Consider the following 24,498-nt stretch of genomic DNA (forward strand, 5'->3'; position numbering starts at 1 on the left):
AGGCACGCCCATTCACGCATGTCTTTCGAACGTCACTCGACCACAGGGAGGACACGCAGACTCCACACAGAAGGTGCACCAGCCGAGAATTGAATGGGAGAACCTCTTGCTCTGAGGTGACAATGCTACCGCTGCACCACTGCTATTTGTGTTAGTTAATAACATGAAAGAAAATGTGCAGTTGTGTTTTTTTTTTTTTTGTTACTTGTTGATATGCTGCCATTTTTCTTGTTTTTGTCTTAGTTAATAACCTCTTAATTATGCTTCTCAGATGCAGAACTTCTGCACGTGGAAAGCAAGAAACCATTTCCATTTATATTCCTGCAGATACAATTATTATAATCAGGAAGTCCTTCACAGCAAGTAATTTATTTTTCTTGCTACACTGTTCATTTAATTCTGAATGTATAATGTACTTTCAGAATGCCTAACTCCGGACCGTCCATCAGTGTTTACAATTTTCGGAACAATATTAACACCTTTCTGTTGTGTCCTTGTCTTCATCTTCACTTAGTTCTGTTGTGCATTTAAAGGGATTATCAGGGTAAATACCTTCTGAGAATGAGTCATGTCCCTCTAGGTCAAATAACTGAGCATGCTTTTTCTTCTGTAAATCACGTTTCCGTTACTTACAGACTGAACTAGCTGAGACTGTTAGAGATCATTTCTGGTTTAACACCTACTCTGGATCAGTCTGGAGTTTGCATATTCCCAGATGCAGTGTTAACTAAATGTACATCAATACAACAGTGTATCTAATAAATGAATAAGACAGCATTTCTCACAACAATCTTAAATCATTCATGTGAGCGCAATCAACATACCCTTTTGTTACATTATGCACTGCTTAACTACTGACCCTTTCTTAAGAAATGGATCTATTTCTGATTTAAAGATTGTGGTAGATTGATGAGTCATTGTCGTGAGTCAACCAAACAAGGATACCAAAACTGACAGTCATACTGAAGTGAGTTAAAGGGAAAGGAGACCTGTTATCCAACAGTGAACAGAAACTCCTGACTAAAATAACACCCCATTACTGCAGTGATCTCCACACACTCAGCACTTTGCCTTGAACACAAGGACCTTTAATTGCCTATCTGGAATCCAGATTAGCCCTGTTAACAATGAGACTGTAACATGCACAGTGCCTACACAGCCAGCCAACCAGCAACAGCAGGACTGAACGAGGTAGTAGTCCTATCAAAATACAGTACCAGACTGAGCTCCCAAAAGAACAATGACAGCGGCCGCTTATTCTCTGTCATGGAGGTATCCACATGTAAGTAAATGACCAGGACAATCAGGAGATTACAGCAGTGCTGATCTGCTTCTAAAAGAACTGCTTTGGTTTGGTAAAACAGCTACTTCCTGTGACTACTTACCAGCAGTAGAATCCATTTGGTATGTATAGCAGTACTAACTTAAACATGAGAGCACACTGACAGTACCAAGAACCATGTGTAATTTAAGTATGGGCACAATGCATACCTTTCTGTGTCCTACAGTCCCCTAAAGGTGGCCTTATTAAACCAGCAAAGCACAAAGTATTACAGTCTCAAGGAGAATGGCACACAACCTACTGGAAGGTAGCAGTGACCAGCTCCTTGCTCTAAATCATAGGCGTATAAGATTCAAAAGCTTCCTGTCTAATTGCCTTTTATTTGTCTTTGAAACGGTAGTTTTTTAATGTTTCTCACTCTATAGCTCTTATTTGAATTATATTTCTCAGAATTAAAAGAAAATTCCCCAAGGTGATTCTGATGCACTGTGCTGGGCTTAGCACATTAGTTTCCCTGTTCCAAAGCTGATGTTCTCTACCCAAAGGAATTGTCCAGACTCTAGATGGACTATGTCCTGGATCCTAAAATTCTAAAACGTCATGCTTGGCTCCAAACTCAGCAGCCATCTCTAGATGTGCAGTGGCAAAATATGTAAATGAAAATAAAGTCCTTCTGATTGTGAGTAAGATACTAATGGGGTTACTTATTCAATGGAAAATAAAATATTTGCTTTTTGCTCAGTAGCCAAGGGAATTGACCTTCTGTTTCCTAGTAAAAGAAGATGCACTGTCTCTTATTTTTTTTGACAATGGCATTCAGTACTCTGTGGTGGCATTCCAACTAGCCACTCTACCTTGGCTTTTCTGAACCATCTGTAAGAACACAGGTTTAAATGGATTAATTACATGTGACTTCCAACAGCTCTTCTCCACAGGCCTCCACTGAAAATGGGTCATTGGGCTCAGTGGACTTTCTCGGTCAACAAATGTCAATAAATAAATAAATAATCCACAGAAATTTGATTCAAGAAATTTTCAAAAGCTCTTGTTTTTTTATATGATCTATGTTATGTACTGCAGAAGTTACCACTCTCATCATCTGAACTGTTTCCCATCAGCTTAGCTTCCTTTCCAGTGCTGTCCTGATTTGCAGTCACTACCACCAGGACAGCTTCAAGCATTCTGCTGTGAGAAGGTCCTTCTGCTCTTTCAAAACATGTGGTTCACTTTTACATTAATCCTACATTTCTTCCAAAAGTGATTCTAGTTTTGTATTTCACATTAAACCAGTATTTTCATGTGACATTTTAGTTTCCAAGGAAGTGTAATCATGAAGAAGCTCTCCTAGATAAATGAAATGTGCAGAATGACTTAAACTGTTATATACACTGAACTTCAACATTAAGGTGATCAAGTCTCTCTCTTGTATGCAAAACATACAGTTTCATTACAGTGGTTACCTTTTCAGCTGTTGGATACAGGGAAGCTGCCATCCAGGGTACCTAAGCTGCCATCCAGGGTACCTCTGCTGCTGCTATCTGCTCTACATCTCACAGATTTATTATGTACTGTTAACAACGATAATGCATTTGTGGTTAGGGCTCAGGAGACGACCTATGTATATGTCCATTTTTCTCCTCCTCTCTTCAGTCACCAGTTAGTACTCACTCAGTGAAGATTCTCTGCTGCCTGGCACAGTCTCTGTGAGATAGGCTGGTTACGTAGGCAACTACCTTAACTCCAGATTTTTCTGGACTTCTCTGTAAGCAGGATGATTAACCTCCTTCCATTCCCTTGAACGTGATAATTTTTTTGCTTTGTCAAGTTCTGCTTTCATGAGGGAAAGGTGTTTTCTTCTGACATAGCTTCATACCCCGCCACCTTCTTAGCCAGAAATGACTGAGGAAGGGTTAGTCCACCCTTTTATGAACATACTCAGACATCACTTACAAAAGCCATTACTGAAGAGGGAAGTGCAGTTCCTAACATGGGTGTGAAAAAAGAGAATCTGAGAACTGTTATCTTGAGAATGGAAACTCTGTTCATCACATATTGCCTACTGATTGAGAAGCCCTACAAGATGTGATGTTATATTGGGTGTCTGATAAAATCATTTTAATATGTGCTGTGTTTTAGACCACTGCACACAAGGTTAAATCTATCAGTGCAGGGACTGACTGGCCATTATACATTTGTGTCACTAAAGACACACAAGGACTCATTCATATTCTTCAATATAAACATCCAGCTGCAGTCTGAACATTTCAGACAATACCATTGGTTTATATTAACTCTGCACACAGTAACTAGTTTCCCTTTATTACCTGTATGGTGTGTTTATTTTCTCCAGATGCCTCCCCTTCAACCTTGTGGCAGGGATCAAGCCCCATAGATCCAACACAGAAAAATCTACAAAGCAGTACACTTTGGTTCACTGGAAGGCTTCTTACTAGACTGAACAGGGAGGTGAGGTTACTGTCGTTGAGATGACATGCCCAGATGTTAAAGTAAATGACTGAATAAACTTTTATGTAACAGTAATATAAATTCCTACAGAGGTTATTTTTTTCCTAGGAACAGAAACAAACGTAAAACAACTTTTGTTTAAAAAACAATTAAAGTAACACTTATCAGTCTGTTGAGAACATTTCAGGCATTTTGATGATCAAAAGATAATATCTTTAAGATTCCCTGTTTTTAGTTTGACTCTTCATTAAAGTGCTCCAGAACAATGGTAGTGTACCCCAATGGTGATATTCTTTTTTGAGGAATAGGTTACAAGTGCAAGTGTTCTGCCCATAACACCAGTAAAGGCTCCATACTATAAGTTTGACATGTTAGTCTTTTACATCGTCATATGTTGTTAAAAGAGTTTATCAATAGCTGGCTCCGCCTTTCCTTTTTGTATCAGAGGCTTTTGCCTTCTGTAAATGACGAGCTGCCTGTAAGACCCGGTAACGCTCTCTCAGATTTCGCATTCGTACATGTTCATTGGAGATTACATCTGTGTAGCTGCCTGGGAACCATCCTTTCTGGCCATCTGATAAACGTATACCTTCATACCAGCCTGAAAAACAGAAGACGTATTAGAACTTTCTTAAAAGTTTCTTCCATTTGCACTTATCTGACAGTGATTGTTCTACCTTTGCTAATAGCATCTTGTTTCTATCACAAAGGTTAAGAGAAGGTGAAAGGCTAAACCAAATCCTGCTAAGAAGGAATTACTCCTCCCTGCTTGGTATCATGAAGAAGCCCCACCATCATCAGAGAATGTGGTTTAGTAGTCATTTTCTGCAGCTCCTATCAAAGATCCCCACATAGCTGTAAGGCCTGTACTTTAATTGTGTATAACAAATGACTGCATAAGGTTTGTCTAACTCTTGTCAACATTTCAGAAACATGCACTGAATGTACAGGAAAAGAATAATCCTACAGAATGGCTGCATTTAAGTAAGGTGCAGCGAATGCTGGGTTCCCTACACTGGTCCAGAGAACATACCATATGTACCACTACATGTCTGACAGCTGACTTCTAATTATTAGTGAGAGCACCTAAAGTGGGGAATACAAAATGTTACTAAATGGAATGAGCAGTGAGGTGCATCAGTAACAGGCAGAAAACAGAAACAAACTCCCAGCAATTACACAGCTATGGGGCAATGCACCTGGGAAACTGCAGCTGAGAAATACAGGAACAAACTCCCAGCAATTACACAGCTATGGGGCAATGCACCTGGGAAACTGCAGCTGAGAAATACAGGAACAAACTCCCAGCAATTACACAGCTATGGGGCAATGCACCTGGGAAACTGCAGCTGAGAAATACAGGAACAAACTCCCAGCAATTACACAGCTATGGGGCAATGCACCTGGGAAACTGCAGCTGAGAAATACAGGAACAAACTCCCAGCAATTACACAGCTATGGGGCAATGCACCTGGGAAACTGCAGCTGAGAAATACAGGAACAAACTCCCAGCAATTACACAGCTATGGGGCAATGCACCTGGGAAACTGCAGCTGAGAAATACAGGAACAAACTCCCAGCAATTACACAGCTATGGGGCAATGCACCTGGGAAACTGCAGCTGAGAAATACAGGAACAAACTCCCAGCAATTACACAGCTATGGGGCAATGCACCTGGGAAACTGCAGCTGAGAAATACAGGAACAAACTCCCAGCAATTACACAGCTATGGGGCAATGCACCTGGGAAACTGCAGCTGAGAAATACAGGAACAAACTCCCAGCAGTCACACAGCTATGGGGCAATGTACCTGGGAAACTGCAGCTGAGAAATACAGGAACAAACTCCCAGCAATTACACAGCTATGGGGCAATGCACCTGGGAAACTGCAGCTGAGAAATACAGGAACAAACTCCCAGCAATTACACAGCTATGGGGCAATGCACCTGGGAAACTGCAGCTGAGAAATACAGGAACAAACTCCCAGCAATTACACAGCTATGGGGCAATGCACCTGGGAAACTGCAGCTGAGAAATACAGGAACAAACTCCCAGCAATTACACAGCTATGGGGCAATGCACCTGGGGAACCAGCTATAAATGTTGCATGAAAAGGTTTGATAAGAAGGATAACTTTGCACAGAAACAATATGGAAGTGTCTACTCCACTTACAATGTCTTGTAGCAGGCAGCCATCCAACACAGCCTTAGTTTGATACCCCCTCTGTTTTAGCACAGAATGCTGATCCTGAGATTGCCAATTTATGCTACATTTATAGACATAATGGATTTTTAGACTTGGTCTAAGCTGGTGGAGTTGCTGCTAAAGTTAAGACTTAAGAGAAAGTGAAAACTCTGGACTTCTCTGTTTAGAAAGAAGGTAAGCAGTTGTACAGAAGGTAGAGGAGGAGATGACAATGTTTGAGGAAGTGTGGGAATGTACTGAGATAGGAACCCATACAGCTACAAAGCAGTGTATGGAACCATATATTAGGAAGAGGTCTCTGACTTACATGGGGAAGGAATTTGAGGGAGGTATTCAGGATCAGAAGGCAGCTTACAAAAGGGTAACCTGTGATGCAGTAGAACAGCCTGAGATGAAGCCAGAGCACAGGCAGATATTGCTGTTTAAAAAAAGTGCTTACAGTGTGCTATCTACATAGTGGTGGGTGGGCATAAGCATTCTTTATATACAGGGTGTTTGTGTGTGTGTGGGGGGAAAAGGTGGATTATGAAGTAGGAAAAGTGGAGCAGGAAGAAGTAACGCACATGGCAGTGGTATTACATGTGTCTGCTTTCAATAAAGAAAAAGACATTAGAGCATAAGTTGGGGAGGAAGAATTAGGAAGTCATTAGGAAGATGGAAAGGACATGCAAAATGGATCTGATGAGAGATACAGCACAGCGGCAAGACAGACTGCCACTTTTCAAAATTCCTTGTATCAAAGCCCTATTATTAATGTATGTAGAGCCACTGGTGAGCTGTATGGCTTTTCCGATATCTGAACATTCTCTGGCCCCCTACATCCTTGCCAGGAGGCTAGTGGGAATAATATGGGCACTAGAGCTGGTACACTGGTTTGTAATGTGGGGGGAGGTGGGTAATACATGGGATACAAAGGATGGTAGTTAGGGAGCCACCAGCTGTGAAGGTGTACATCAGAGAAATGCTACAAGACTCACTACAGGAGCAGGTCCTGTTGAGCATTTCTGTGTAGTTTTTTCTTTTTGAAGGAAAGGAGGGGAGAACACAATTTTCAGTTTGCAGATGATACCACAGGTGTTGTACAAGTCAGGACTGGGGAAAATGGCTATTAGCTGTACCTTGTAAAGCCAGAAAAGTAGGCAAATATGAATCAGCTAGGGCAAACCAACTTTTTTTTTTAAAATCAACAAGAAAACCAGAGCCATACTGGGGTGGGGGTCTGTCTTGGCTCTGTGAATTAAAATAACAGCCAAACACAGGCTGTTCCCCAGTACTGCATTGTGCAGAACTTATATATTTTACCACACTGAGAAGAAAAAGGCTTACTTGACCCTATCTGGATTGGTTTTATCTTGGGTTAAAAATGCACAGACACAGGAGATCAAGCCAAGCCAGGCTGAAAGCTGAAGCCCAATCTGACCTATCTTTGGCTTCTTTACCTCTGGCTAGGAATTAATGTAACAGCTGCAAAGTTCTGCACTTTGGAGGACAGTTTGGGTAAAGCACACTTGTTTGGGGGAGATAACCTCACCATTATACCCTAGACTCCAACATATACTTTTAAGGCTATGTCTTTAGCCACCTCATTAAGAAACAATTAGTTGTTGTAAGTACATACGCACGTACATAGTCCCTTACACTTTTTCCTCTCTTTCACGTGCGAAACCTGTCTTTCTAATCTCACTTTCTGTACCTTATGTATACTTTGCTATCTATTGCGGTTTACTATCATGTGACAGAATGGCACCTTAATGAAAATAGTATGATCAGAATGCGATCATTGAAACAGTACTGACCTACGCAATCATGAATGGCCGGTAACCGTTAGAGCATCTGATGTCGCTATTATTCAGTCAAAGTCACAAATATGTGAAGACAGGCACCCCTAATGAAAGTTGAACGTACATGTTGACAGAAATGTAAGTGAGATCAGTTAAGATGATACTAACTAATTTGGCAAGTAGACACTGCATCTTCAAGAGTCAACACTGACAACAGGTTTTCCATGTGTTTTTTTTTCGTAATAGCAATTACGGCATTGTCTAGTTTAATGGACTACTACGCTACAGACACAGAATCCTCTGCATTTGTACCTGGTGCTGCTGGGAGTGTGAATCACACAGCTATGTCACAAAAACGTAAAGGTTTACTCTGTGTTGATGGCTAGTTATACCATCTTGAGAAAGCAATGGAATATAGAAAGTACTGGTGCTGTATTAGGAAAGTGAAGGATAAGTGCATGGGTTGATTTGTCACTGTACTGGTTGTAGGTGAGCGGTTAGGAAAGAGCTCACTTCATTTTCATGCTCTAGATCCAGTTCAAGTTGATGTGTGTAGAGCATGTGAAGTTATCAAAAGCTGTGCTGCAGACTCAGCTGAAGACCCTTGTAAGATTGTACCTGAGGTTTTAGCTACTGCTTCTACCTGTGTAGTGAATCATTTGCCAAACAATTCTGCACTGAAGTAGACAGGAAGTAGGATTTAACAGAAGACGAGACAGGGAATGTTTAGTGACCTGCAAATTTTAAGGAATCTTAAAGCTGAAATTCTAAATATTAAAAATGGAGAGTTTTTAATTAAACATAGTGCAGAAAACGCATCTTGGCTTAATAGTGTTATAATAGCAACTGAAGGAAACTTCAGTTAAGGCTATTATACATAGCACAAACAGAAACCTATAATTTAAAGTGGAAAGGGAGGATGATGACATGGGGGGGGGGGCTCAAGAAACAAGGAGAGACTGGGATTTTGGATGCAGATCCTTAAGGAGAATAAAAATAACCACACAGAATATTATATTCATAAAGTAGCAGGAAGTATTATAAGAACTAAGCCAACATGGGAATGGAGAAAGGAGATTCTACCGCTAGGAATAACTGCAATTAGGGATACAAACAATAAGCAAGATGGGGCTGGAAGTTATTTGAGAAAACTGGCAAAAGAACCAAGCTATTGGGAGCAAATACTTGGAGAGGGAAAGGTAATACAATGGGAAAGGGCCAAGAATTTATTTGGACTGTAGGCAAAGAGAAAGAAATAGGGGGATCCTGAGCAAAAGACCATCACTGGTAGAGTTTTTAGTAGAATCTAGAACAGAAACTGCTGTTAAAAAGGAATAATTAGTACAGCATGCAAAACATTGCATGATAACTATAAGAATCAATCAGAGGAGGTTAGAAAGGATTGGGAAAAGAGACTGGCTAAGCCAATCACAAAGAAACAATAGTGGATCTATGTATCTCTTCCAAATATGCAGCAAAGTCTAGAAGATTTAGGATCTTTGCTTGGAAGTGTTTATACAGGTATTTTTATACCCCAAGTAGACTCCAAATAATTTTTCCTCGGGTAGACAGCAGATGTTGGAAGTGTGAATGGGAAGAAAGAGGTAATTGGGTACATATTTTCTGGGAGGGTAATGAGTTGGCAGACTTTAAAAATTCCCTGCAGACTGATACGTCAGAGATACTGGGTGAACAAATTGGTGTAATTAATTACACTTCGATGAGCTATGATACAGAATCGGAATTGCCTAGACATAGTTAGTCCTTGCCGAGTCTAATTATGGTGGCTGCCAAAAAAACAATTACTAGAAAATGGAAATCAAAGTCTAAAACAATTTTACTAGTAGTGAATACAGTCAGAGAGAGAGAAAACAACTGGAATTGGGATCTTTAGAAAAGGAGCAAATTATATAGAAAAAAATGGGAATTGTGGGAACAAATACATGCACAGGAGGAGCGAGATTTAAAAGAAGACAGGATTTGAATGACCTATGTAATGTTTGAATGACAGTGACTGGATAGATTATAAGTGATGTATAATGTCTGCAAGTTTGCAACTAAAATTATGTCAGTATGGTTTGTTTTCATTTATATAAATATATGATTGCATATGTCATATCTAGTAATTTAATAAAGATGTTTGCTGTTTAAAAAAAAAGGAAACTACTAAAGGCATCTTAGGTATATTGTTCTCTGCAGAGTTCTTCCTCTTAGATGGTACATTTCCTGTTAGTACAAGGGGAATGTAAGCAGGTATACACAGTACAAAATGGAGATTGTAAAACAGTAATCTCTGTTACATATGGTATTCTGCCTTCCAAGACCAAAGAATGTTATGATGTTTTCTGGCATAATTTACTAAAGGTATGTGCAGACTACAGTTTGCAATTAAGACCGTACATGACTCTAAATGACGCTAAGGAAATGACAATTAGTAATGTTAAAAGGAATTTCCTGGATGCACAGGCAAGAGGTTGTTGATTTCACCTGTGCCAGATTGAATGGGACAAATTCAGAAACTGCATCTAGCAACAGATTTTGGTAGCAACATGCAGTTTTTAGTGTCATATAAGCAGATTCCAGCTTTAGCCTTTGTTTCCCTGGACTGTGTTGCATCAACATTTGCAGATACAGAATTTGCAAAGCCTTTATGTGTTTTCTTTAAAGACAATTACATACATGGTAGACCTACAGCTATGGAATCCGTAAGGCTACTTTTGAAAGGATTCCTCATTATTTGATATCAGTTTCTGGAAGCAGTGGTACATTAGGCTATCCATGTAGTCAGAATGCAGTAGAAGGATGACATAGATGACTACGTAGCTTATTGGGTAAAAAGCAGTTGTACATGCTAGATGTGCTACATGCCGTACAACTTGAGTAGAATGACGTGGAGGGTTCAAAGAACGGCTGTTGTGTGTTTTGCCTCCGTCACCCAAGAGGAGATATTTATTGACTAAAGACCCTATTTTTCAGTTACTGTCAAAACATTGAGTGTGTTGCTCAACACTGTGCTTTCTGAGTTTCAATATATGGGTATTGGGATTAACTGTACACATTTTTGTATTTGTTTACCTATTCCCAATCAGTTTCGGTTCTTTTGAGTATTTGTGCAGTAAGCTATGTCAGCGTGTTGGTGACTTTGTTTTCAAACATTGGAAAAGCAATGCCAAAAAAAAAAAACACCGAATGTCGAATGTTGCATGACTGGCATATTGGTTGTCATTATGTTTGGTATCCTGAAGTGGAGTGTTCTTTATCGCTTTAATGTACAAACTATCTTCTGCCATTCTGCGATATGACAGGAAACCTCTATTACTGTGTTTGTAAAGATGTTCATATTAAATAACCCTGAATATTGTACCAGTATGATGCTTTTTGTTAACTTGATACTGTTATCTAGTTAACTATACTTTTAATATCTGTCTGCTTCCTCCCCACTCTGGGCTAGAAATTGGTCAATTTGTGATCAGTACTCTATCCCAGTAAAGATGTATAAATAAATAAGTAAATTAAATAAATGAATAAATGAATGAATGATGTGCAAAAAGACTGGGAGTGATTATCACACCTAAACTCTCTCATGCAACACACTGTGAGCAGGCTGAGGCCAATGCTAACTCATCACACTAAACTCACTCATGGAACCTAATGTGAGCAAACTGAGGCCACCACTAACTCATCACACTTAAACTCACTCATACAATGCAGCATGAGCAGACTGAGGCCAGTGCTAACTCATCCCACCTAAACTCTTCCACTTTCAGCTACAAACAAATGAATTCTAAAAGAAGAGGGTAATCAAAATTAGACACCACAAAACTCAAAGATATTTTAAGTCAACTTCTAAGGGAAAAATCACACAAACAATAAAAAACTAAATATTGCATTAAGTGCAATAAAGTCATCGCTCAGGCCTAATGTGTCACTTGTGCTAGTCACACAAATGCTAGATTTCCTTTACACTGCACTTTTGCTCTTGGTCGCACCTTGTTATAAAAGTAAAGATCAAAAAAATCACAAACCAATACAGGATTCAGATAAGCTCTGGACATAATTATTATGAGCAGGCTGTAGAAAAGGCTAACTCATGACTCCTAAACTCTAGCATGCAACACAGTGAGATCAGGCCTTGGTCAAGGAGAGCTCATACCACCTAAACTCATTTAAGCAGGCTGGGGCCAATGGTAATTCATCACTCCTAAATGCTATCATGCAGCTGAGTGAACAGGCTGAAGCCGAGACTAACTCATAACACCTAAACACATTTAAGCCACATTTTGTAAATAGACTTAGGTCAAACATAACTCATCACACGTGAACTAATTCATGCGGATTAGTGTGAGAAGGCTGAGGTCAAGCCTTATTCATTACACATAAACTCATTCATGCAGATTAGTGTGAGAAGGCTGAGGTCAATGGTAAACTCATCACACGTGAATTAATTCATGGGGATTAGTGTGAGAAGGCTGAGGTCAAGCCTAATTCATCACACATAAACTCATTCATGCAAATTAGTATGAGAAGGCTGAGGTCAAGACTAACTCATTACACCTAACCTCATTCATGCGGATTAGTGTGAGAAAGCTAATGTCAAGCCTAACTCATCACACATAACCTTGTGCAGCACAGTGTGAGATGGCTGAGACCAAGGCTAACTCATCACACATAACTTCATGCAACACAGTGTGAGATGGCTGAGGCCAAGGCCAATTCATTACACCCAAACTCACCCATGGAATGTCGTGTTATCAGGCTACAGGATGTTGATGTATGGTAACATATGTGGACTTAATAGTAGCTGATGTTATTGTTCTGCTGTACAGGCTGCCGTCACGGCCATATCTGGAACGCAGTGTGTAGTTCTGGAAGCCTTACAGAGACAAGAATGTCAAGCTTATGAAAGGTGAATAGAGCAGAATCATATGGATAATTAAAAGCTAGTTACAGTTCTGGAGTACATTGGTGCAAGACATCCCAATATTTTTATCAGAGTGCAAAACTATGAAAAAGCATTTTATCCCCAAAAAAGTGATAACATTCTTTATAAAGAGAAGAGTTAATCCTCTCTGCATCCTTTAATTTAGGAGCATTCCCCCACAAACCCATTTACTTTTACAATCCCACTCAGGTCATGTCACCTCAAAAAGAATACCTCATTAGGTGAAACACATTTTTCATAGTTCTGTGATTGGTTACAAGTGTTGCAGTGTTTCACTGTTCAACAAAACCAAGTTGAATCACTGAACGACACTGCTAAGGACAGAACAGAGTGATAAATATACAAATCTAGTGTATCACTGGGGGTCAGGTCCAAGTGTGGACTTAAGGAAGGCTAGAAATGGAAGGAAAGGAAAGGTTGTCAGCAGCAGACTGGAACAGGTTCACCTGAGGGCATTACAAATGTAGATGTATTTCCAATACCAACTGATGGGAGTTCAGGATGGCTTCAGAGAAGCTTGGTTTGAGTTGAAAATAAAGCGTGTTAGTGAGGTTGGCTGTAGCAGTTTGGTTAAGATGAAGTGTAGCTGGTCAGTATCAATAAGCTACTGACCATTTCCTATGAGCTATTTCACATATTTTTAGATTTAGTCATTATCCAAAAAAAAAAAAACAAATGCAGTCCATTGTTTAATGATCAATGCACCCATTTAGTGCTAGGATTATTGTAGCATCACACAGTTTAAAAGAAGACAATCGCAGGCTAATCATCCTGTGTTTGACTGGTTCTGTAGATAATTTTTCATAATGGATATTCCAGTGGGAAAAATTATACTAATCTGTAAGCTTGAATATGCCCTTCTTGCTGTCTCAGTAGGAATCTTTACAAATACTACTGTTTAACAAAGATCCCAGAATAAAGTCTGTCATTACGTTAACCTGTCAGACACCAGGACCCATCATATAGTCTTGTCATTTCTACCAGCTCCCTTTCCATCAATCACAGATCCCAATTCCTCTTTGCCACTGCCCTTTATGACAAATATCTGTCCCTCCTTGCTCTTTTACTTACTAAGGCCTCCCCAGACTGCTCAGTTTACAGCAGTAACCATCATGCAGTTCCATGATGGTGCCCTCCATTCAGTCTGTCATCCACATACAGTGCTTTCTAGGAAAGTGCCCCGGCAATTAGTAGAGCTCTGTCTCCAGAAATCAACAACTGCTGTAACCTTAGCGTACTTAGAATGATGACAGTGTAGTCTAAAAATGCAATAATATGCGATGTAATCGTTTCAAGAGCCCTACTTTGTATTATCTTCTTCCCACCCTCCTTACCTCATGTTGTTATAATGTTACTTGTGATATAATGTGGCTGTGTGCTGATGCTTTTACAGTGTTACGCATGGTATAACATGACTGTATGCTAATGTTACAGTGTTACGCATGGTATAACATGACTGTATGCTAATGTTACAGTGTTACGTATGGTATAACATGACTGTATGCTAATGTTACAGTGTTACGCATGGTATAACATGACTGTATGCTAATGTTACAGTGTTACTCATGGTATAACATGACTGTATGCTAGTGTTACAGTGTTACGCATGGTATAACATGACTGTATGCTAATGTTACAGTGTTACGCATGGTATAACATGACTGTATGCTAATGTTACAGTGTTACATGGTATAACATGACTGTATGCTAATGTTACAGTGTTACGCATGGTATAACATGACTGTATGCTAATGTTACAGTGTTACGCATGGTATAACATGACTGTATGCTAATGTTACAGTGTTACGCATGGTATAACATGACTGTATGCTAGTGTTACAGTGTTATGCATGGTATGACATAACTGTATGCTGATGCTGTTGCAATGTTACATGTGGTACAACACAACTGTATGCTGATGTTATTACAATGTTACACGTACTATAATGTGACTATGCTGATGTTAGTCAGCATTGTTCTGCTGAGCAACAGTGTTGATGAAGCATTGTAGATTCTCTTTTATCGCTGCTACTCCATAGAAGTACAGCCCTAAATATTTGCTGCTTCTTTGGCACAGTGTATATATATATATATATATATATATATATATATATATATATATATATATATAGTTCCACTCGAAAACATCGAAAACCCATAGCATCTAAATTCATAACATCTAAACCACAACATCTAAAACTTATAACATCGAATCTCAAAACATTAAAAACTTCAAAGCAACTATAAATAACATCCCATAGAGGTTTTACTACGTTTATGCCCCCCTGCACCCCTCATGTGGGGGGCTCCCCCCCGTAAATTAAATATACCAACTCTGAGGTCGCACTACAGTGGGATTAGGAAATTAACTTTTTCCCCCACTATAGTGCAACCTTGGAGTTGGTATATTTAATTTATGGGGGGGGTGTGGGGGGCTTGCCCCCTGCATAAACGTAGTAAACAGTGTGTGGAATGTTATTTATAGTTGCTTTGTAGTTTTCTGTGTTTTGAGATTTGATGTTATGAGTTTTAGATGTTTTGGATTTTCGATCATTTGGTCTCGATGTTTTGAATTTATATGTTATGAGCTTTCGCTCATATGAAGTGGAACCATATATATATATATATATATATATATATGTGTATGGGTTCACTACATAATCTCGAAATTTTGAAATATCGAATTTCAAAATCTCGAGACTATGTAGCCGAAACCCCTAAATGACGAAAGACCAGAAGCACGAAATTCAAAATACCGAATGTTCAACACACATACAGCACACACATACACATACACACAACTCCCCCCCCCACAATCAAACATATCATCCTACACTACAGATAAGCAGGGGGCAAGCCCACCGGCACCCCCATGTGGGGGGCTGTGTGGGCCCCCTACTTAAATATACTAACTCCGAGATTGCACAAACAGACACACAAGGCAAACTCACACCCGCACATTTTACAGTCCCTCACACATCACAGTCACAACACACAATGACACACACTAAAGCCCCTAACCAACAAACTTATACATAGATATTTACCTGAACTTCCACCAATCCATCAACAAATCGCAACACCAAAAGCGCTACTTCAATATCTCTGAACATCGGGATTTTGAATTTTGTGCTTCTGGTCTTTCGGTATTTAGGGGTTTCATCTATAAAGTCTCGAGATTTTGGAATTCGGTATTCCAACATTTCAGTATTATGTAGTGATCCCATATATATATATATATATATATATATATATATATATATATATATATTTATTTATACAGATATGTGTGAGTGTATATGCGTACAGATGCTTTGACGCATAAGCCAATATATTTTCTGAGCACAGCAACACAGCACGATAAATGAACACTGTGACTGCCAACATAGTGAAACAACATAACTCAAGGAGAACCTGAGCTCCAACAGAACTAAATTCCTTACTTTGTTTAAAATGCAAATGACAGTTTATTCCCTGTCATGGTAAAAAAGGCTGAACTTTTTTGAACTGTTTTCTGTAGTGACAGCAGAGCAGAGAAACCCCATGGTGCTCTGCCATCTCCATGATTCCCAAGGTTCACAACCAGCTGTAGACAACAGCAATGGTCCATGAGGTGCACGGTGCTACACAGTAGTTGTGTCATATCTAAAACTTTTTAAAACTCTTTTATTCATTTTTATTTACACTTTGTTGAGAGCGTTAGTCCCACTACTAGGCCATTGAGCTCTTTTCAGGGAGACCTGAAGTGTTATTCATTCTTATTTTTGTTAACTGGATACGTCCCTGGACAAAGTTTCCCTTTTCAGGGGCACCCTGAGAATACTGTCTGGTTAAGTCAATTTCCCAGAGTCACATACGCAAATGGAGGTAGAAGGAAAAAAATGTAGAAACTGTTCACATGGGCTATGATAAAGTGACACAAGGGATTGATGAAGTCTCTTTAGTCTTATACACAGGTCAGGCATATTTTTATTAACCAGAGGAGAAGTTGTGGATAGCAATTAATAGACAGCTGAAGGACATTGCCTGGGAGGGGAAGATGGCAAGAGTCAGGTGGGATAAGCTGATTCTTTCAGCAGAACAGGGCAGATTGGGATTACTCAGTATGAAGGAGTATTTTATATTTCAGAGCTACACACTTAAGGCTCCTATACATAACATAAGCATTAAACTATAATTCAAAGTGGACAGGGATGATGTTGAAACGGGGGGGGGGGGGGGCTTAAGAAACAAGGAAAGGCTGGGATTTTGGATGCAGGCCTTTAAAGTGAATAACAGTATTCATACAGAATAAAGCAATGTCTCTTGGCTTTTCCTGGTTAGGGTCACCGGTCTGCAGATTGATTGGCAGTGGTGTTTTTACAGTGTCGAGTTGCCAGCCCAGCACCCAACCTTCACAGAAGGCACACATATACACACATGCACCTACTTGCATGTCTGTAAAACTCACTTGACTGCAGGGAGGACATGCAGACTCTGCACAGAAGGAGCTCCAGCTGAAAATTGAACCGGATAACCTGTTGCTGTGAGGCGACAACGCTAACTGCTGCACCACTGTGGCCTAATATTCATACAGAATATTATATCCATAAAGTATTCTAAGAACTAAGCCAACATGGGAATGGAGAAAGGAGAGTCTGCCGATAGGCATGACTGCAATTAGGGATACAGACAATAGGTAAGAGGGGGCTGGAATTTATTTGAGAAAACTGGCAAAGGAACCAAGGTATTGGTAGAAAATAATTAGAGAGGGAAAGATGATAGAATGGGAAGACACCAAAACTGTATTTGGATTGCAGGTTAGAGATTGTCTTCCCTATCTAGGATTGATATCAAAATATAGGCCAAGAGAAAGAAATAGGGGGGGTCCTAAATGAAAGACCAGTAGAGTTTTTAGTAGGGTCTAGAACAGAAGCTCCTATTAAAAAAAGAATAATTAGTAGAGGATATAAAATATTGCATGATAACTATAAGAATCAATCAGAGGAGGTTGGAAAGGATTGGGAAGAGAGACTGGATAAGTAATTCACAAAGAAACAATGGGAAGATATATGTATTTCTCCCAAATATGCAATAAAATCTAGAACATTTAGGATTTTTGCTTGGAAATGTTTACATAGATATTTTTATACCCCAAGTAGACTCCAGATAATTTTTCCTCAAGTAGACAGCACATTTGGAGGTGTGACAGGGAATAAAGATGTACTTGGGAACATATTTTCTGGGAGTGTGGTGGGCTGGTGGACTTTAAGGATTCCCTGCGGGATGGTCTGTCGAAGATGCTGGGTGGGGGGATTAGTGTGACAGAGGAGATGATTTTTCTAAGTTATGATAGAGAATCTGAATTGCTTAGACATGGTAAGGTCTTGCTGTGTCTAATTATGGTGGCTGCCAAAAATGCAATTACTAGAAAAAGGAAATCAAAATCTAAACCAACTATATTAGAAGCAGTGAATATAGTAACAGAGATAAAACAACTGGAAATGAGAGCTTTAGAAAAGGGTAGGAGCAAACTACATAGGAAAAATGGAAGTTGTGGGAACAATACATAAAGGGAAGGAATGAGGTTCAAAAGAAGGCAGGACTTAAATAAACTATGTAATGTTTGACTGAAGATGATTGGGTAGATTATAAGTGATGTAAAATGCTGGCAACTGACAGTGTGTTAGTATGGTTTGTGATATAAAATGCTTGCAACTAGGATTCTGTCGGTGTGGTTCATTTTCACTTATATAAATGTATGATTGCTTATGTCGTACGTGATGGGTTAATAGAGATGTTTCTTGTTTATTCAGTTCCTGTCCCCCCTTTTTAATTTATGTAATGTTGCTTAGGTTATATGATATATAGCAATATATGTGAAGTATGTTTGTTAATGTTAATTTAACAGAATTTTATTACTTTTGTATAAATGTAAATTTGCCTACGTCACAAGGGATGATTCAATAAAGGTGTTAAAAAAAAAAAAAAAAAAGAAGGGTTTGATAAAGAGCCATATGGAATGGAAGGTAGGTAAATGTACAGTTGTGTACACTTACCATAAATGTAGATGTTCCAGTGTCTTCCCTAATGCAGTCATCACATTTGGGTTATCCCTGCCAGGGTAGCCTTCAGCCGGCCTGAATACCAGAGACTTAGCATTTCTGTGTCGGTTGCTGTCACTTGAGGACTGATGTCAGGTCATCAGTGGTATAAAGGAAGGCAGCCAACACCATTACATCAGTTTTTCTTGCCCTAACCTGTCAGGAGCCCCCAAAGTAGGAAGCCAGGTTCTGGTGGAAAAAAAAACACCAGTGGAAAATAAATACCAATATGTCCCTTGTAAGGAAAGGAGAACAACAGGGAAGAAAGGTAATAAAAGCAAAAAAGGGGGATGGACGGGGGGAAACCAGGGCTGCAACAGTGAAGACAGTCCAACATCTACATTTATGTTTAGTGTACACAACTATACTATGTTCTTCATGTCTCACTGTTGCAGTCATCACATTTGGGTAGATTCCCAAAGCTGAGGAAATGGGGGAAGCAGTCAAGGAAACTAGGGGCTGGCTAGGATGCCCTGCAAGACTGCAGAGGCAAACCCTGCCCTGGATTTGGAGAAGAGAGGCAGGTGGTAATGCTTGGTAAAGTGTGAACAGATGTCCAGGTGGCAGCCTCCAGGATGTCCCTGGTGGGGACGCCTTTAAGGAAAGCTGCAGAGGTGGAGGCTGGTATGGTGGAGTGTGTCTTGGCCCCTTTGGGGGGAGGCTTGCCATGCTGTTTGTAGCAGAAATGGATGCAGTGTGCTATCCATTTGGAAATGGTTTGCTTGGAGATGGCTTTGCCTTCTTTCAATGAAGCAAAGCTAACCAGCAATTGATCAGACTTCCTGAAGGGTTTAGTCCTGTCCAGATAGTATCTGAGCTGTCTTTGCACATCTAAAGAGTGCAGAATCCTTTCCCCCTTTTTTTGGGGATTAGGAAAGAAGGTGGGCAAATGAATGGATTGGTTGGAAGCCACACTGGACACCACCTTGGGCATGAAGGATGGATTAGTTCTGAGGGATACCCTGTCTGCATGGAAGATGATGAAGAGTTCCACAGCCATGAGTGCTTGCAGCTCAGAGACCCTTCTGGCTGAAGTAATAGCCAGGAGGAAGGCTGTTTTCCAGGAGAGAAATTTTTGCTCTGCAGAAGAAGCTGGTTTGAAAGGAGGCAGGGTGATCTTTTCTAAGAGAAAGTTAAGGTCCCAAGCTGGTGTTGGTGCCCTTCTGGGGGGGCCTCAAGTTGCTAGCCCCCCCTGAAGAATTGTTTAATCAGAGGGTGTGAGAAAAGAGGCTGCTCAGTGGGAAAATGAGCAGAAATAGCAGAGGCATGAATTTTTATAGAGGAGAAAGAGAGACCTCTGTGTTGTAGGTCAGCTAAGTAATCCAAGATGAGAGGGATGGAGGGCTGTGCCATATTGGCCCCCTTAGCCTGGATCCAGGTGCAGAACCTTTTTCATTTATCTGCATAAGACTTTCTGGTGCTAGGGCATCTGGCCTCTCGGATAACATCCAGAACTTGTGTACTGAGGATGGCAGATTGGTCAGGGAATAAGCCAAGCTGCCAAACCAAGTGTCTGCAATTGTGGGTGCATGAATTCCCCTTCCCTCTGGGTTAGGAGGTTTGAAAACTGAGGAAGATTCCATGGAGGCAGTGGGGACAGGCTGCACAGCAAGGGGTACCAGTGCTGTCTGTGCCAGTCTGGAGCTATGTGAATGGTCCTTGGTTTTTCCACCCTTATTTTGAGCAGTACCCTGGGGATGAGAGGTGGAGGGAAAGGCATAGACCGAGAGGTTTACCCAGGGGAAGGACAGGACATCCATTTTCTAAGCCATGCAGTGATGTTCCCTGGTGCAGAATTTGCTGAGCTGATGGTTGGTGTGGGAGGCAAAGAGGTTGACCTCCGGGGTTCCCCATTTCTGAGTTATTAGGAAGAAGGTGCTTCTGTTGAGCTGCCACTTGTGTGTGTCCAAAAGCTTTCTGCTTAATTGGTCTGCCAGGGAGTTGAGAGAGCCTGGTAGGTATTGTGCTAGCAGGTGTATTTGCATAGATGAGGCTGTGAGCTAAAGGGTCATAGCTAGCCTGCACAGTGGGTAGGAGTGAGTCCCTCCCTGCTTGTTGATGTACCACATAACAGTGGTGTTGTCTGTTTTGATCAGGAGAACCCCTGGGGACAGAAGGGGCTTGAAAGCTATCAAGGCCTGCTGCACAGCCATCATTTCTTTTAGATTGATGTGCAGGGGATTTGCTGTGGATTCCATTGGCCCTGTATGCACCTGCCATCCAGGTGTGCACCCCAAGCATAGTTTGATGCGTCTGTGGTGAAGGTATGGGTGGCGGGGTGTGGAGAGAAGGGCAGTCCCTTGTTGTGGGAGCAGGCTGTCACCCACCAAAGAAATTCCTTCTTCAGGCAAGGAGTAATAGGTAGAAGAGTTTCCAGATCTTGGGAATGTTGACACCAAAGGTTCTTTAGGTACCACTGAAGTTTCCTCATATGCAGTCTGGCATATGGAATGAGAAGTATGCAAGATGCCATGAACCCCAGGGCTTGCAGGATATTCATTGCAGAAAGCTGGGGCCTGGTGGCCAGTTGGGAGAAGTAAGCTGACAGGAAAATTTGTTTCTCTGGTGTAAGGTATGCCATCTGGATGCTGTGTCCAGACATGCTCCCAGTAAGATTATCCTTTGGGTGGGTACCTGTTTGGATTTCTTTTCATTGATTGTGTACCCTAGAGAGGTTAGTAGGTTTGTTACAAAGGCCAGGTCTTTGAGCAGCTTTTCCTGGCTGTCTGCCTGAATAAGGCAGTCATCTAAGTAGGGGTAAATTTGAATATTTCTTTGTCTGCAGAAGGCAATGGCCGGAATCAGGCATTTTGTGAAAACTCTGGGAGCAGTAGATAAGCCAAAGAGTAGCGCAGAGAACTGAAAGTGTTGAGATCCTGCCCTGAAGTGGAGATATTTTCTGCAGGACTCCCTGATAGAAATGTGGAGGTAGGCCTCTTTTAGGTCCAGGGTGGCTAGCCATGCGTTCTTGGAGAGCATGTGTAGCAACTGCTGGAGGGTGAGCATTTTGAATTTTGGAATCACCAGGAAGGTGTTTAGGATGGATAGATCGAAGATGGGGTGCCAGGTCCCCTCTTTTCTGGGTACCAGAAAAAGTCTGGAGTAGAAGCCTTGGCCTATCTGCTGATCAGGAATGTGCTCTACTGCTCCCAAGGAGAGCAGGTAAAGGATTTGCTTTTGAGCCTCTGCGCACTGATTTGGTGGTATATCTGGGTGCTCTTCTGGGGTTGGAAGGGTGTGGAAGGAGAATTTGTACCCCCGAGACACAATATTCAAAACCCATTGGTCCTTGGTAATGGTGGCCCAGGTGCTTAAGTGAAAGGACAGTTTTCCTCCTAGGGGTATGTGAAGGTGGGCTGAGGCTAGGTTTGGAGGAGACGAATCATTGTGAGTTCTTACCATAAGGGGGTGGCTTAGAACTCCTTGGTTTTGAAGTGGAGGTAGTCCACTGCTTAGATCTCTGCAATCCCTGGGGCTGCTGTGTGTGTGTGGGGGGGTCTGTTTCCACGGGGCCCAGGCTGGCCCTGTTTAGTTGGAGCAGGAAAGAACCAGTGCTTGGAGGGAAAATACCTGCTGAACCTAGGGGGCTATAACTGTAAGAAATATTTAACCGTCTGCATAAATTTTGCTTTTTCTTCCATCTTTTTTAAGACCTCTTCTGCTTTAGTGTCAAATAAGTTATCTTTGTGCAAGGGTGCATCCAACAATTTTGATTTGACATGGTCTGGCAGGGGTTGTTCCTTAAGCCATGCATGCCTTCTAATGACAGATCCAGTGACTTCTGCCCTGCAAGAAGCTTCTAAGGTGTCAAAACCACAGTGCAAAGTGTGTTTAGTTACTCGACTTGCAGAATGCATTAAGTCTTGTAAATCTTTATATTCTGCCCATGCAGGAAAGGAGGACATTTTTTTTGTTTAAGGAGTTCCAAGGTATGTTGCACATGGAACTGACAATTTAGTGCTGAGGTGTATACTTTCTTATCCCATCTATCCAGTGCTCGGGAATCCCTGTCTGAGGGGGTGGGATTCTTAGCAGAGGTTGCTTTAATCCCTTTTGGCCCTTGAAAAATGACCTCAGGGTCAGCTGTAGGAGTTTTAAACAGATATTTGTGTGAGTCAGGGACTCTGTAGTACCTGTCTGGTTTTCTGGGAGCAGGAGGAAGGGCATCTGGAGTCAAGCTGGATTCAAGGAAAACATCATCCACCACATCTAGGACTGGGGGGATGGCTAAAGGTCTGTGTTGTGGAAGATCCAGGAATTCTCCGAGTCTCTTTGTAGACTGAGGATAGTCTTGACTTTCCCATTGGAAATGATCCCTTAAGGTATGCATTTGAGACTGTGGCAAGGGAGCAGGCACTTTATAATGGGTTGTCAGTTTCTTGGGTGTGGTTCGATCCCTGGGCCTAAGGAACTCGGTTGTTTTCGAAAGAATGGTAGTTATGAAAGAAGGTGTCGGTTTATGTTGGGATATTGTGTTGCGAAGGACTTCCTCAGATGCCGGTGCCTGCACAGCAGCTCCGGACCCATCCAAGGTAGAGACAACTGCAGGATCCTTGGATGAAGAAGAGTTCTGTGGCATACCGAACTCCAAAAGGGTCTTGGTAGTGGCCTGCGAATTAACTGAAGCAGGCATCAAGGGCTGTGAAAGTGCCTCACTAAGTTCCGGAGGACTGATGACCAGCTTAATGGAAGTGTTGTCCGAAGGTTTGGTTCTGTGCAGTCTGTCTCTGTCTTTATCTTTACGTTTTTTCAGAAGATCTGCTGTTGGATGGCTTAACGAAGCCATATCAAAATTTGAGGACTGTAAACGGAAATATCTGGCTACAATAAGGGCCCAAAGATGGATAGTTCTGGTGTTAAACAAAGCACAGAAGCAACAACAAGGGATGTCATGGTCTGGGCCTAGACAAGTGGCACAGTAAGAGTGGAAGTCTCGGTGTGGTATTTGCTTTCCACAGGCGAGACAACTATTAACTTTTTCTGACATCGGTTAGTGCAAGAAAAAAGGATCCCCAATGGGGTACTTAGCTTTCGAAGACTTTAACTTCAGTTCAGAAATGAAAACTCAGGTAGCAGCTGACCGGCACTCATGTGAACTGCTTCTGCTTCAGGCTCCATGGCAAGAAAGACTGATGTAATGGCGTTGGCTGCCTTCCTTTATACCACTGACGACCTGACGTCAGTCCTCAAGCGACAGCAACCAACGCATAAAAAGTTCATCTCTGGTATTCAGGCCGGCTGAGGGCTACCCTGGCAGGGATAACCCAAATATGATGACTGCAACTGTGAAACACGAAGAACATCAGGACTTGTCAAGGACAGACAAGACAGAGCTGAGAAGAAAGGAGTCAACAGCAGGAAGGTTTGAGAATGAGTGGTAAGAATGCTGAAGACAAAGGTAACAGACTGGCAACTTCTGAGAGAAGAGTTGTCATTAGAGGCTGCAGGATGGGTAGTTTTAGTTATAGAGTTGATCAGAAAGAACATAAAGTGGTGGAGAAAGTCATGCAGTGCTTGAAGAGGTTTGCTTTCTCCCATGATCTCCTGAAAAGTGTACAAAGAATGAAGAGACTCAAAGAAGGGAAGGTAGATAAAGAGGTGGCTGAAATGTGAAATAAAGTGGTAGAATTAGGTGGCCAAGCAGAAAATGACAGAGCTGAGAAGAAAGGAGTCAACAGCAGGAAGGTTTGAGAATGAGTGGTAAGAATGCTGAAGACAAAGGTAACAGACTGGCAAC

The 24,498-nt window shown here is 41.2% G+C and overlaps 1 protein-coding gene across 6 annotated transcripts in view; it reads right to left on the minus strand.

The window, feature by feature from the left end:
• Nucleotides 1-781: 781 nt before the first annotated feature.
• ARHGEF15 (Rho guanine nucleotide exchange factor 15) overlaps nt 782-24,498 on the minus strand; it is an 879,095-nt gene continuing 855,378 nt past the window's right edge. For 5 of the 6 annotated variants that reach the window (XM_044077316.1, XM_044077320.1, XM_044077317.1 and 2 more), the window contains one exon: nt 782-4,349. In XM_044077316.1, the coding sequence (XP_043933251.1) occupies nt 4,159-4,349 (191 nt within the window). In that variant the 3' untranslated portion in view covers nt 782-4,158. Of the gene's footprint in view, nt 4,350-12,469; nt 12,610-24,498 lie in introns of all 6 variants that reach the window. The other variant, XM_044077319.1, reaches the window with a different exon arrangement.

The sequence above is a fragment of the Protopterus annectens genome, chromosome 7.part0 (assembly GCF_019279795.1).
Source record: "Protopterus annectens isolate FY-2018-M chromosome 7.part0, PAN1.0, whole genome shotgun sequence".
Lineage (NCBI taxonomy): Eukaryota > Metazoa > Chordata > Ceratodontiformes > Protopteridae > Protopterus > Protopterus annectens.